General features: G+C 37.5%; 1 protein-coding gene across 1 annotated transcript; it reads right to left on the bottom strand.

Moving 5' to 3' along the window:
* Positions 1–1445: 1445 nt before the first annotated feature.
* On the bottom strand, positions 1446–12478 carry LOC113098355 (alpha-mannosidase 2x-like). The gene is made up of 9 exons (XM_026263382.1): positions 12263–12478; positions 11099–11221; positions 10907–11021; positions 10691–10824; positions 10402–10543; positions 7749–7882; positions 6329–6523; positions 6018–6131; positions 1446–3502 (listed from the first exon to the last, which is right to left on the bottom strand). Exons 1-9 carry the CDS (start codon positions 12425–12427, stop codon positions 3350–3352), a joined length of 1275 nt encoding a protein of 424 aa, XP_026119167.1. The 5' UTR covers positions 12428–12478; the 3' UTR covers positions 1446–3349.
* Between the last annotated feature and the right edge of the window lie 3347 nt (positions 12479–15825).

Raw genomic sequence — 15825 nt, forward strand, 5'->3', positions numbered from 1 at the left:
CATATGATATATTAGTGCAAGAGACAAAAGGGAATTTCAAAGGGTCGTTCACACCAAAGATGACAAATATACTCAGTAGAGGGTTATTAGTTCACCCAAAAAATTATTTCTGACGTGAATTACTTGCAACAACTTTATAGCATTTGACACCAATGGATGGTAACTGATTATTATAAGTGCCTTAAAGGGATAATTCACCCAAGAAATTCTATCATTAATTTCCTCCCCCTCGTGTCGTTCCAAACCTGTAAGACGTTGTTTCATCTTCAAAAAATCAAATTAAGATATTTTTGATGAAATCCGAGAGCTTTCTTACCCTGAGACAGCAACGCAACTGCCAGAAAGGTAGTTTCATTGTTAAATTGTTCAAATTGTCTGTGTTCAACTGTTATTTCATGAAACTACAAGAATATTGTTTGTGCATAAAAAAATAAATAACGAATAACGACTTTTGAATAACAAAAACACTGACAGCCAATCAGAATCCACCAGCTTTGAAGAGCTCAAGCATTTAAAGTGGCAGATGACAAAACTGCAGCGTGCTTTTATAATAAGCAGACCGTTACTGTGTGTTTTTACATATGCTATACAGTTAACATTCTTGGTGTCATTTTTGAATATGTAAAATCAATTCCAGAACTAAGGCAGAGGACAATTTTCTGTCATTATAATGTCTTGCATTTCTCAAAGACTGCTTCAGAATACAGCAAGAGTAATATGAACTACTTCCTGGAGCTTTTCCACAGCCCATGGGCATTGTGTGGGAAAAGTGCAGCTAGGACATTCTTCAGAGCTTCTCATTTCGTGCTCCACCTGGCAAAGAAAGTCTTTTGGTCAACATGAGGGCGAGTATAAATGACAGCATTTTCATTCCGGTCTCAACCAATCCCTCAAAAACGTCTCCAGCTCTATCAGTGCCTCTGTCATTTTATTAAAGTCCTCAGTGGTGAGATTGAGTTTTATTTCCATCTCAGATTTATTAAGAAGAATTGCCTCTTTCTCAAACGCCTGGGCTCAGGGAGCAAGCTGCTCTTTTAGTACACAAACCCGTCTGCTGTGGAGGAAACCGAATCTGGTCTCAGCTGAGCGTGAAAGGGCATTGAAAAAAAAAATAACAACCACCATACAAACAAAAAAGGGCAGTCTGACTTCAGTAGACCTGTCAGCACTGTGAGAGGACAGCGGTTTTTCCAGTTCTCTCCAAAGGCTGTCTAGTAAATCAGTTCTCGATATCCCGGCTCTCACAGAGGATGTTTAGATATAAAAAGCATCTATTGTGAGCTTTTGTTAACTGAACTCAACATTTCACACCCCATGCCATTAAATGCAGACAACTCCATCCTGCCCCCTGTCTGCGCTTCATAGCACGACAACAAAGCTTCAAGACATCTGACAACAATGGAAAGCCGATTCTAATGCAAAATCTCACTTCAAGATGTGAATCACTCATCATGTGGGATCTTTATTAAACATCCGCTTTAATGTCTTTGCATTTGCTTTTACCAGTCATTTTTTATGAACACACTCTCAATGTCAAACCAAGAAAAAAAATAAAAGAAACGACAACAAAAGAATAAATTAACTTCTCATTTCACTGCCATTTCTTTAAAAAAAAAATCCATCTCAGAACACACTACAAATAAAGGACATCTAACAAAGAGATCTGCCAGTATGAAACACATATGCACAGTAAAAACAAGTATGGAAATGAATCAGACCGGATTACAGGAGCAAATGCGAGCTACTTTGGGAGCCAGAATGTGTTCCAAAGCAATCAGAGAGACGTTTGGCACTCCATGCTCATAGTTCCCCCTGCAGGGAATTATCTTCCTGATAGGACGCTACTCCGGAACTTGATTAGCTTGAGAAGCCGGCTGATGGCCTGACTGATGTAAATGGACGTGGGCGCACTACAGAGAGAAGTCGGTATAAGTGAGAACATTGTTCTGTAATTTCAGATTTTCCCAGGGGAGACAGACGGACCGGCTGGGAGAGGCGAGACACAGACAGCATTCCCATGTTCAGAATTGTCAGATTCAAACAAACCGAGGTCACAAAAGCCAAAAGGGAGGACTGAGATGGCTCTGCTACACATTACAGATGGGTTTCCTACAGCGAGATAAGCCCTAAATGCAGTTTGTGTGGGAAATGGGCTAAATCTGAGCACAGGAACCCGTCCCTACCCGCCCTACAATCGGATATGACTTCTGTTTACCTGAAAATACTGTGAGAAGGTATATCAAAGCAAACAGGTCGACGACTAAACTGATCTAAGTCTTGAAATAAGACGATCTCTGCATATCTGTTCCCGAACTGCATTTAAATACGGCTCAAACCTGCATATAAAATGACAAAGTATAAATGCACATTCTGCGGCTTGTTACTATGCCAGACGCGAGCAAAACGGTACAAATAACAAAAATGTGTTGTGGATAATCCATAGCTAGCTTATTAAGAAGCAGCTTTATTTATTAACAGAAGATACGGTGGATAAAGATTGTAAACGTCAGCTCACGACGCGCGATTTGAGGCCAACCAATGAAAGCGCTATCCGAAGACCCCGACCGATGTTGGATCACAGACGTCTTCTTCTGTCAGCGAACGGTCGGGAGCCATTCTGAAAGAAAGATCTGTAAATGCCGCATCTGTTACAGCACTGACAGCCTTCGCAGGCCAAGCTGGGTGACTGACATTCATAGAAAGAAAAAACATGCGGCCGCCGAGCGTAGGCAGAACCGTCCACAGCAGAGATAAAGAAATAAAAGAACGACAATGACGCAGATTCAAGCGTAGCTGCCAAGGCCTTAGGAATAGAAAACAAATTAAATGGAGAAACCAAGCTTCACATATTGCACCGAGTCCCACAATTTTGTATAGAGCCAGTTGTGTATGTAGTTTTGGGTTATTTACATACAGTACGAACTCCAGCGATGAAAGAAGCAATAAATGAGAAACTGTCAGCAGTTCCAGGCAAAGACAAAAAGGGAAGAAAAACAGAGCTAAAAAAACAACAACGCTCAGCACTGCTGGAATAAAAAGATGTTCACCGATTAGTGCTCGTCTGATAAAATCTTTCTGAAAAGACAAGAGATGTAAAAACACACACGGACATTCTTATCTCAGCACCCGGGCCGGCTACCAAATCTGACTTTGGCTGGAACGTTCTCATCCTCGAGTGTTTATTTTCCATTTTGCGAGGGTTTAGTCAGCGCCTTTGCGTTGATTCAGATGCATTAAGTCTGGATAAACAATCTCCAAAAGAGTTCTCTGCTCATCCAGCTGTGGTTGTCTGCTTTAGCGCAGGTTCCAAGGGTCCACACGGAGAGCCCGGTTCTGGTGCAACCGTGTTCTAGCACAGCTTGAGCTTGTAGGCGGAGATCTCCATTGGCTCCAGATTGATGGAGGAGTCGTTGGAGAGCGGAGGCTGAGAGTGCATCAGAGACAGAGACATGGGCTGCAGGAGATGAAGATCTAGCCCACGAAACAGCCCCGAAATGGAGAGCTGGGAAGACAGATCAGAGACTCAGATTCAGAGGGACTAAAAATAGACCTACATGCATCCACACAGTTAGACCTGTTCAAATGTAGTCAAACATGACTATAACGTAAAAGTTTCAAATAGGAACATAGGAATATAAAATAATAGTATGGGGATTTTTTTTTATTAATGTGAACAAAACATTCAGATATCTAAATGAATTGTATGTACTCATATATTGTATACAAATATGTGTGTGTGTGTGTGTGTGTTGAACAACTAAAATTACTAAATCGAAAAAAATAACTAACAATGAAGAAAAAAAAAGAAAAAATTAAACTGCTGGCAGACTTAATTTCTTATTTAGAGTATTGTTTAATTAATAAAAATACTAACAATAATAAAAACATTAAATGGATAGTTCCATTTAGTCATCATTTACTCTCATGTCCCTCTTGTCATTAAACCTTACTTTTGTGGAACATAATAAAGCTGTTGTGGTTATCCTTGACTTTCACTGTATAAACAAACAATTCTGAGATGTTTCTCAAATTATCTGCTATGTTCCATATTTAATGCAAGTCCATTGTAGCTGAACTGTTATATATATATATATATATATATATATATATATATATATATATATATATATATATATATATATATATATATATATATATATATATATATATATATATGTAGCTGAACTATATATATATATATATATATAGGAATTAATTAATTAATTAATTACATTTCTAAAACTACAATTTGTAATGTCTTCTTGATACTTTCTCATTAACACACACAAAAAATATCTTCAAATAATCTTTGGTGGATATTTTCAAAGTAAAAATTATTTTGCGATTAATCAGATTAATTAATCGAAATATCATGCAATTAATTAGATTAAATTTAATTGACTGACAGCCTTAAAAATTACTAAACATTAAATTAAAATGAAAACTGAAAATATACAAAAATAAAAGCTAATTCAAAATATTAATACAAATGATAATAGTACATATAAATAACACTAAAACAACTGACATTTTAACAGTAGAAATATTTTAGAAATTAATAATTAAATATATATATACACACACACAAAACACACTCATTCACAAATTAAAAAATGAATATGTTTATGATATGCTCCCCCTCAACACATTTGACACCTTTTAAAGGGTTACTCATCCCCAAAATGAAAATGTTGTCATTAATCACATACCTCCATGTCGTTCCAAACCTGTAAAAGCTTTGTTCATCTTCTAAACACAATTTAAGATATTTTGGATGAAAACTGGGAGGCTTGTGACTGTCCCATAGACTGCCAAGTAAATTAACACTGTCAAGGTCCAGAAAAGTATGAAAGACGTCGTCAGAATAATTAATCTTCCATCAGTGATTCAACCGTAACATTATGAAGCAAAGAGAATACTGTTTGTACAAAAAGAAAACAAAAATAATGACTTCAACAATTCCTTTCCTCTGTTTCTCTACACATCACCATATCACCATTTTGGAGATTATGAGCTGAACGCAGGCAGTGTATGTTCTTCTGAGTCAGCCGCGCCACAGAGTTGCGTGGTTTTCTTTCTAATCAAAGCAAAAATGTACGTATAAAAAAATGAGATCTGAACAGCAGACGTTAATATGTGTTTAAACTAAACTCATTTAAGCTTTGTCAGTTTAAACATTTAAGAGCCAGAGGATGCGCAGTTAGAAGATTTGTGCGTGCGCTCATCCGAAGCACGCAAACCCGCGCCTCAGAACGCGTGTAAAAATTAAGCTCTCTTTTTAGTATTGTGTTTAAATGGACAAATTCTGACAAAGAGTATGTCAAAATGCCTGTTTTGGTAAGTATCCTATAGCAGACAGAGCCGGCTGAATGCAGGCCACTGTATCAGTGCATTCTCTTAAAGTGACAGTCTTTATATTAATCGAACAGCAACAACAAAGAAATCACTCACTGTTCTTGATTAAAAAGCTTTTATAACTTAAATAAAGAGTTATCTTTAATTTATACAGTCCAATATGCAATGCTGTTTTACATTTGATTACTTTATTACTTTATTATTCAATTTCTGTACCTAAAAACTTATGCTAGACCTACCTAAAAAAACAAAACAAAACAAAAAAAACTGAAAATCACTGTTTATTATTTGTATCTTTACTCTATTGTAATTATTTGTGCTGTTGCTTGTAGTTGGATAAACTATTCTTCTTCTTTTATTAGAAAGTATAGTTTTTCCATTAACATAGCACATACCGAACTGCACCGAAACCGTGACTCTAAAACCGCGAAACAAACCGAACCGTGAAAAAGTTGAACCGTACCACCCCTAGTCACAAGCCTCTCGGTTTTCATCCAAAATATCCTAAATTGTGTTCCAAAGATGAACGGCGCTTTTACAGTTTGGAACGACAAGGGGGTAAGTGATTAATGACAAAATGTTCATTTTGGGGAGGAGTATCCCTTTAAGTCTTATTAGTGTAAGTGGTTTACTTTTTATTTTTCTCAAGTCAAGACACTGACCTGGCCTTGTGTGGTGGTACAGTTGAAACCAGGGTTCTGGGCCTCCAGACCACAATCCAGACCCAGTCGATGGAGGAGCAGAGCCGTGTAAGGAGACGGAGCGTGAGCGTCCTGCTGAAAAAAATGAAATGATACCAAATAAATGCCAGTGAAAATAAATCCCCCAATAAAACCACCAGACCACAAAATCTCAAACCCTTGAAATGTGAAAGTTTTTTTTTTCCCCCATTTAAAACCTCAAAGTCCTCATCAGTTTCACAGCAGGCGAAATCGATACTAACACACATTTCTCTCCCAGGGCTCTCATTTACCAGGCTTTGGATGCTCCTGAGGTTCAGCAGGTGGAAGTCGCAGGGCAGGGTGCCAGCCAATGGAGCGAAGGTACGAATGGGCGGCACGCCGTGTTTCCAGGACAACACGGGCAGTGCCAGCACCTCATGGTTCAGGATGGTGGAGGTCATGTGACTGAGCAGCGACGGGAAGCTGACAGTTCTGCTGTCCACCGGCTGCAAAATACAGACATGCATCAGGTAACTTCCTAGGGTCATGGTACGAGATGAGCTCAGTACAGGATCTAGCTCTACACACTACTGATCTACAGCCTGTTATAATGTAAAAGCTCTGCGGGCACGGCAGCACAGGCAGAGATAGTGGACAGGAAACGACCTTTAGCCTCTTAATTCTTAATGCTAAAGTAACAAGCTGAACTAGGGCTCCATAAAACTGCTACGCCGCTAACGTTACCTCCTCCTGGCCTTGTCCTAAAATACCAGCAATGATTTTGTTTATGATGCTGGTGACTCTGGCATAGGAGCCAGCAGGCTGCATGCATGAGGAGAGAAAGACAGGATGATAAGTGATAGACAGACAGAAACAAAACACAAAAAGAGGTTATGAGGGAATGGAATGGAAAGAAACACAAGGCGGTGCTTTGTTAACCCCTAATATATATATATAAGTCCTTGCTTTATATATTTTTATTTTAAAATTATTTTATTATTAATATATACTTAAAAATACATTTGCAATACATAATATATAGTGTTCAATATAGGACACTGTATTATTTATAAACTGTCAGGAGACAGCATGATTAAAATAAAAATATATATTATTTAAATCAGTCGGAGTCTGTGTGTAAAGCCCTTTATCTATTATTACACACTTGGAGTGAGAAGTGAAGATACTGTCCCCAGAGCCTTCACACAGCTCTCATGAGTAACAATAGTGTGCCCCCTACAGGACACTGGGTGGAATGAGCATTTACATACCCCTTGCACTGGTACGGGACACCTATATTCTGGTATGCATGACCAGATCTCTGATGTGAAGCTGAAATTGCATGCTCCAATCAGATTAATCAACTGCTAGGATTCTCGCCAGTCGGGGTGCGCGGGGTCTTATCAGTCAGCCAGGAAATAAAACCGTATTAAAAATGTAGCCGGCTGTACTTCGGAGAAAAATCCAGTCGTGGTTGTTCTCATCTAATACTTCACATGTGCTTGAGGCATCCACTAGCATGTAAACTACAGCTATGTTCTGCTTTAAGGGAATAGTTTTTATTATTATTATGAGGGGGGGAGGGGTTATTTAATTTGCATGATTTGTTTAATTTATGTGTTTGTCTGTCTCTTCTCATCTAAGTAGTCAGAAGAAGCAAATTTCTAATCCAGAGTCTGAGTCTGACTTCGGTTTGGTTCATCTGTATCCTCGTATCCAATCAGAGCTCACCTTTCCAGCGCCGCTCCTCCTCTCCAGCAGAAGACGGAAGCGATTGGCCGTTCGTTTGTTGTCCTTCAGACCCTGCCCCAGACCCCTGTTATCGTCTTGCATCAGTCTGCGGTCCAGGATCACCTCCAGCTGACCTGCAGGGAATGGAAAGAGCGTACGAGAGAAAGGATGAAGAGAGAGAGGACGGTAATAGCATAGAGCGAGGCAAAGCATTAGACAGTACACTCTCTTCATCTTCATTATGGGATACATTGCATCAAATCAATACAGAAGCAGAGCACAGTGTCCCACTGTGAGTGTTTTCCTCCTCCCGACCGTCTCAGTCCCTGATTCATGTTTCATCCTGCTAAGAAACTCACTGCTATAGACCTCAAAGTACCAGTGTTTTGGAATCGAGTCGATACGGAATTGAAAACAGCATAGCGAGGAGAGTTTTTCTCTGTATTGTCAGCTCAATTTGGTACATGGGTGAAAAAAGTTTGATTCCTTCTATGGTAAAAGCTCAGCTCGTGAATATTAATTAGGACATGCTTTTGTTTCTTTGTAACCTTCTTGAAGCATCTAGCCACATAACAGAATATTAATAAGCCGATTAGTCAATGCAGTTCAAATTTATGTAAATAATAAAGTAGTGTGTTTACTAGGGCTGGATTTCACAATTTGATTCGATTCTCATTCACAAGCTTGTGATTCGATTCGATTACCTATTTGATTCGATTCAATATTGATTTAAAAAAAATCTAATCAACTGATGATGTAAAGTATAGTAATGTAGTACCAACTGACTCTCATGAATAATGTTGAAGGTTAAAACTGACTGATTTGTTAGTTAACTTAGAATATATATTACTGACTGATAACACTTAATTAAGTTTTTAAAATATTAAAGTTACAAATGCAAAGTATTTCTTTTTCAATTAATTTTATATACAGTACAGAACAAAGGTTTGGAAACATTACTATTTTTAATGTTTTTGAAAGAAGTTTCTTCTGCTCATCAAGCCTGCATCTATTTGATCAAAAATACAGGAAAAAAATGTAATATTGTGATATATTATTATTAATTATTATTAATTTTTAGGATCGTTGTCACATGATCCTTTAGAAATCATTCTAATATGCTGATTCATTATCAAAGTTGGAAACAGTTCTGCTGCTTAATATTGTTTCAGAACATGTGATACTTTTTTAGGATACTTTGATGAATAAAAAGAAAAAAAAAAGAAAAAAAAAGAAGCTATGTTTTTCAAATATAAATTTTTTGTAATAACAATATACACTACTGGTCAGTAATTTGGGGTCAGCAATTCTTCTTTTTTTTTTAAATAAAATCAATTCTTTTATTCAGCAAGGATGTGTTAAATTGATAAAAAGTGATAGTAAAGAAAATATATTATTAGAATATATCTTATTATAATTATTATTTTTTTTTTTTTATAAATGCAGTTCTTTTTAACCTTTTATTCATCAAATATATTAGACAGCAGAACTGTTTCCAACACTCATAATAAATCAGAATATCAGAATGATTTCTAAATGATCATGTGATTATGGGATGTTACATGTGACACTGAAGGCTGGAGTAATGATGCTGAAAATTCAGCTTTGCATCACAGGAATAATTTTTTTTTTAAGTATATTCAAATAGAAAACTATTATTTTAAGTTGTAATAATATTTCACAATATTACTGTTTTTTTCTGTATTTTTGATCAAATAAATGCAGGCTTGATGAACAGAAGAAACTTCTTTGAAAAACATTAAAATAGTAATGTTTCCAAACTTTTAGTCTGTACTGTACTACATATATATATAAATATATATATATATATATATATATATATATATATATATATATATATATATATATATATATATATATATATATATGCACAGTACAGACCAAAAGTTTGGACACACCTTCTCATTCAAAGAGTTTTCTTTATTTTCATGACTATGAAAATAGTAGAGTCACACTGAAGGCATCAAAGGCTATTTGACCAAGAAGGAGAGTGATGGGTGCTGCAGATGACCTGGCCTCCGCAGTCACCGGACCTGAACCCAATCCAGATGGTTTAGGGGTGAGCTGGACCGCAGACTGAAGGCAAAAGGGCCAACAAGTGCTAAGCATCTCTCGAGGAACTCCTTCAAGACTGTTGGAAGACCATTTCAGGTGACTACCTCTTGAAGCTCATCAAGAGAATGACAAGAGTGTGCAAAGCAGTAATCAAAGCTAAAGGTGGACTATGACATATTTTAAGTTGTTTCACACTTTTTTGTTATGTATATGATTCCATATATAATTCCACATGTGTTAATTCATAGTTTTGATGCCTTCAGTGTGAATCTACAATTTTCATAGTCATGAAAATAAAGAAAACTCTTTGAATGAGAAGGTGTGTCCAAACTTTTGGTCGGTACTGTAGTTATAGTACATACAATATAGTTGTCATTAATATTTCATTATTAAGAGTTTTTTTTAATTATTATTATTTGATGTTATTTTTAAGTTTATGTAAATAACATCCGAGTAAAACCAGTGTTTAATTCCATTTTAGTTTTTGCACCAAAAAACTAAACAAAGAAACTATAAATAAATTTGTGAAAAGATTTGTGTCACCGTTGCAATATCTGCGTTTGCGAAGCCTACTCACCGCTGGCCAGGCTGCTGACGCCCAGTGCCTGGGCCGTGTGGAGCGTGAGCCTGTATTGGCTGTCCTGAATATATGCCATGGCAGGCATCGGGTAGAAATTAGCCTGCAGTGGAAGTTTCTGGAAGTACCGGCGAGGCTGGATCTGACGAGCAGGGAGAACACAGAGCATGAGCTTGATTATCTGGCCAGAGAGCAATCTGAGTCTAGGACGAACAGTGGCTGACTGCTTCAATAAAACCAAGATTATTTTAAGACTCCGATGAACAGTGTGTGGACGTGTGTACTTCACCTGGAAGCCGTTGAGGTCGGTGTAGAAAGTATCTCCGCTCTGAATGTCGGTGACCAGCCGCATGGCCAGCTCCTTGTTATTCTGATCTCTGATGTCCACCATGGTGGTGATGTCCAGAGAAAGACCATCGACTCCTGAAGTCATATGTCAGGAAGAACTGATCAGTCAGGGCAGAGATGTCCTCACACGAGCGAGACAGATGGATGGAGAGAGTACCTGGAACATTATGAATGCGGACCATCTGCTGGAAGTGTTGATAATGTGCCACAACCTCGGCGAAGAGAGGCCCTTCCACCACACGCACTACAGGGGCTTCTCTCTGCGAATACGGCTGAGAGCGAGCAGAGAGGGAGGGGTTAATTGTTTGGTAAATTGCTTTTCGCCCCAGTCAAGACTAACAGACACTACCTTGGCATTTCCGTCCGGCAGGAAGAGATAGGCCCCGCTCTTGTCCTTGGAGGGTCGAGTCCCGTATGTGAGGAACTGAATCTGTACCCTAACCTCCTGAGGATCGTCTTTACGTCGAACACTCTGATGGAGAAAAGAGAATTAATCACTGTAGACTTCTCTGCTGACTCAGACTCTAAAAAGACGACTCAACAGCATATGTACTACAAAAATAGGACAGGGATACGTTTCATTTCTTTTGGCAACAATAAGAAAAAAAAAAACACTTGTCCAGATGACTGAACATAAAAATAGACTGCTGATGTCATAGCTGGGAAACTTCATTTTTTATTACCATGAAATATTTGCTCGGTGGAGCTGATTTTCAGCATTTTTTTTTTTCTTCTATGAGGGCAATTTTTTCTAGTGGTGCACAAATATTCAAACTTATATTAACCTATATAAAAAATATTAAATTTTTTCTTTAGATGACAAAAAGTGAATGTATACAATATATAATAGCTTATATACAATATAGAATAATGCCAAAACATTTTTCATATATTTCAATTGAATATTGGCTTATAACTGATATTAAAATTCTATATTATTTTACCCAAAATAATAAAACATAAAAATATATTTAAAAAATGATAAACTATAATGAATAATTCTAAATGCTACTATAAAACAGTATATACAGTATTCAAAAATGACATTTAACAGTGTTATTACATTTTTACTACTTTAAAGATTAAGTGCGCTTTGCATGACGGCAAAGGTAATCAAAATTGTAAAAAATTGAGGAAAAGAGCATGCATAAATAAATATCAGCCGATATGTACACATACAATATAGACTGACCAATAGAAATTCCTAATATTTGCAGATATATGCATACTCATTGCACATCTTTATATTGTGTATTCATAAGAACAAGCAGGAAGTTCACCAAGAATGAATTGCGCCGTTGACTGAATCATTTGCTAATGCTCTCTGGTTTGTCTTAGCAGTGGATTTACTTTAGGATTATCCAAATGAGATAACAGTGTATGGTGTAAACGAAATAAAAACAAGCAAGGGAATTAACTCCTCTTCCTGGGGCATTTCAGTCACTTTAGTGGCACCCTCCCCTCAAGCCATGGTTATTTTCTCACTTCACTTCCTAACTCAAAATCATCTGACCTCCAGCAGGCCTGTGGTTCCAGAGAAGCCCAGGGTGAGAGACTGGCTCTGGATGTAGAACGGCTGGGCGTCCACCGTCTGCGATCGCACGGGCAGAGGGTCCAAACCCCGTATGCTCTGACCCCGTCCCGGGATCCTGAGCAGCGTATCAGAGCGCAGGGTCATGGGGGAGTCAGCAGAGTCATACAGGTGGAAGACGGCCAATCCCAGAGCGGGGAGGCGTTGCCATGGAAAGAGGCCTGAACGAAAAAAACAAAAAAAACAAGAAAGAGTGTAGGTATTGAAACTAACTTTCTTTAAGATCCAGAAGCGAATGGACACAATTAAACACACCTGGTAGACCTCTCCACTCATCTCAACGGCAGACACCCACTGCGCGGTCAGCTGAAACCGGTAAAGTCTGCCCGTCTTCAGTGAGCACCCGAACTCTCACCGAATTCACCAGCACTGTCACCCACACAGACGCTCCTGCTCCACGGGGTTAAACAGCACCAGATACCTGAAGACAGAGGAGGAAGATCAGAAACTGCACACTGAATCAAATGTGTTCAGATCTACAGAAGACCATCTTACCTGGGAGAAGATTCCAGCTCGATAAGAGTACGCTGCGGGAGAGAGTCTTGTGTTGGCGCGTCTGTCGTCCTGCAGTCACATGAACAGAGATCAAAGGTCAGACTCTTTTCACCAAAATCCTTAGATAATGTTGGTCACATTGGATTATAACCTACTGACTTTGCTCGCATGGTCAAAACTGGCCAGCCTTACAAAATCTCATATGCATTGCTCATTGTTATACAAAACCAGTCATAAGCAGCACAAAGCCATAGCCAAACAATACATTGTATGGGTCAAAATGATCGATTTTAGGTAAGGTTAAGGACTGTTTCTTAAAGATATCTTGTAAATTTCCTACCGTAAATATATAAAAACATAATTTTTTATTAGTAATATGCATTGCTACATTGTAAAAAATGAAAGTTTTTGTTTTTTTTTTGTAGATGAGAAAACTAAAAAATCTGCTGAAGTTGGCTGCCTTAAACTTAACGTTTTCTCAACTTTTGATTTTTTACAATGCAAGAACTTAATTTGCACAACTTAAAGGTCAATATTCTCAATATTTAGATTCTGTTTGTTTTTTGCATCCTCAGATTCCAAATCAATAGTAGCATCTCAGCCAAATGGAATGCTTATTAATTCAGTTTTCAGATGATATAATCTCCTACATGACTGGTTTTGTGGGTCCAGGGTCACACTTATTATATCAAATATTGGTTTCAATATTTTTGTCAGCTTCTTGTTTTAGATGAACAGGTTTTGTATTGAATCCGATTAATCACAGGCCTCATTTATCTACGCTTATGCACCTGTAATTGCCCAAATTATTGAGAATTATTATGAATCAGTTCCTAAGAGAGATACAAAACCTGTAATAATTTTAATTATGTTGACAAAAAGACCAAAGATCAAGATTGGTCATTATTTCACATAATGAGAGATTTGCAAGCAATTTGTAAAGGGATAGTTCACCCAAAACGACGTTCCCCAAATGTTTTTGACTGGGAACGCCAAATAAGGTCAATGATTTTCAGCTCAGCACAAGGGTTAAACACAAGCTGTTTCCTCACCGTCTCTCTAAGAAGGCTCCGTCTGGAAGAAGCGATAAATGTCTTTATTCTTTATTACCAGGAAGTGTGCAGCATTAATGATCACTCGTTTCAGACCGGCCAGAGAACGTAATAGCCTGGGGGGGGGGGGAAAAAACGAATCAAGAACCGCTTACAAATCGAAACTCTAAAAAATGCTAAAAAAATGGTCCATTAAAGATGATATTTCAGTAATAACACCCTGAGAGACTTCCTTGGATCTCCAGATCAGTTCATGCGGATCAAATCTGCAAGCTCTGATTCAGAGACCTGTTTCCGTAGTCGATGACCACAGCCTCTTTGGCGGTGCCCGTGATGGCACATCGTGGTGCTGGAAACAGCCCTATGTTGCCCTGGCATCGGTGAGGAGGGAGTAATCTGAGACGGGATAACGTCCTTCCAGTCCCGCACGCCGGGCGTGAGCCACCGCCAGGCTGTACAGAATCTCTGCCCCTCTACAGCAAACACAAAACCATAGAGTCTTAAATCAACCGTTCATGATGCCGAACGAACAGCGAGAAACGAATGATAATAGAATTAAAGACTAAGTAATGACAGTAATATACGCAATGCCTCGTGCTTAATTCAGGAGATAAACTTGTCACCCACGTGGAGAATAACTATTTTAATTTTTCCCCATTAATTAATGCCGCAGAGACAGGCCTTTATTTAAAGCATAATTGAATCTCTGGCAAATAAAGCCCGACACTTTCCAAAGTTGCTAAGATAATGGATTAAATTCAGATACCTCGACGGCAGTTTGTCAGTGTAAATTCAAAAACGTTTGGCAATTAAAAACTGAAAAAGCTTCCACAAAAAAACTTGTTAGCATACTACTGACTGAAAAGCTACTTGTTGAATTGTTAACAATGTGTTAAATAACAGCTTTATGTAAATATACTCTTCCATCCCAGCTTAATTTGCAGAGATGTTTATAAATGAACAATCTGTAGTTGATTTTGGGTGAAAAGTGCAAACACTTTATTCACGGACTCAAATTAAAATCACATTTTAATGAAATGCTGGCCAATAATGATAAATAATTTATAGCTTTTTGTAATTTATAATGATAAATATTTATAGTGATACATATTTCAAGTTATAGCAATAAATGGCTGGTAATATAAATGTATTATTTTATAAATAAACATGAATGTAATTAAAATTAAATATTTTATAATTACATTATTAAAAATAAAACATAAAAAATTTAAATTTAAATTTAAATGATACAAAAAATATTTAATTTAGGCATCATGGCATTGAAATGTACAGTAATGACAAATGAATATTAATTGGTCATGTAAAAATATGTAAATGAGCATAATAATTAAATATCAACAGATATTAAAGAATAAAAATCAGCTACAAACTATAATGGTACTGATGCAAGGTGCATCTTAACAGTTCGAGATATTATTAGGCATTCATTGGATGTTTCACTACCTACGTTTCCATTACCGTTTTAATACACAGTTAAGAAGTATCGCATCTGAAACAAGTCAAGGAAATGCCAAATTTCGAATTCGCAAAAAAAGTTTTTAACCCTTGCTTGAGGTGGTTTTTCTTGAGCGACCAAATGGTTAATGTGAATAATGGGAGATGAAAATGTATTTTCAGGATAAAGTCCTCCATGCACATCAAAAACATCATGTGACTTTACGCGACGACATAATCTGTCTAACCAGCGGACCGATTTGTTGCACAGCATCTGAATGTTATAGTAGATTCTGAAAGGCCTGAGCAAAGTCGTCAGAGTATTTCTGTATTATTGCCTCCCAGAATCGTTACACGAAACACTGCCTTTCCCGAACAGAACGCATCCACGGAAACAGTGACCATTTTCAATTGTGTTTTGTCTGATCGGTCCTTAGGGGCCGTTTAACATACAACACGTTTCAGGCAAAAACTGAAAACTTT

The sequence above is a fragment of the Carassius auratus genome, unplaced genomic scaffold (assembly GCF_003368295.1).
Source record: "Carassius auratus strain Wakin unplaced genomic scaffold, ASM336829v1 scaf_tig00216542, whole genome shotgun sequence".
In the NCBI taxonomy this organism is placed as follows: domain Eukaryota; kingdom Metazoa; phylum Chordata; class Actinopteri; order Cypriniformes; family Cyprinidae; genus Carassius; species Carassius auratus.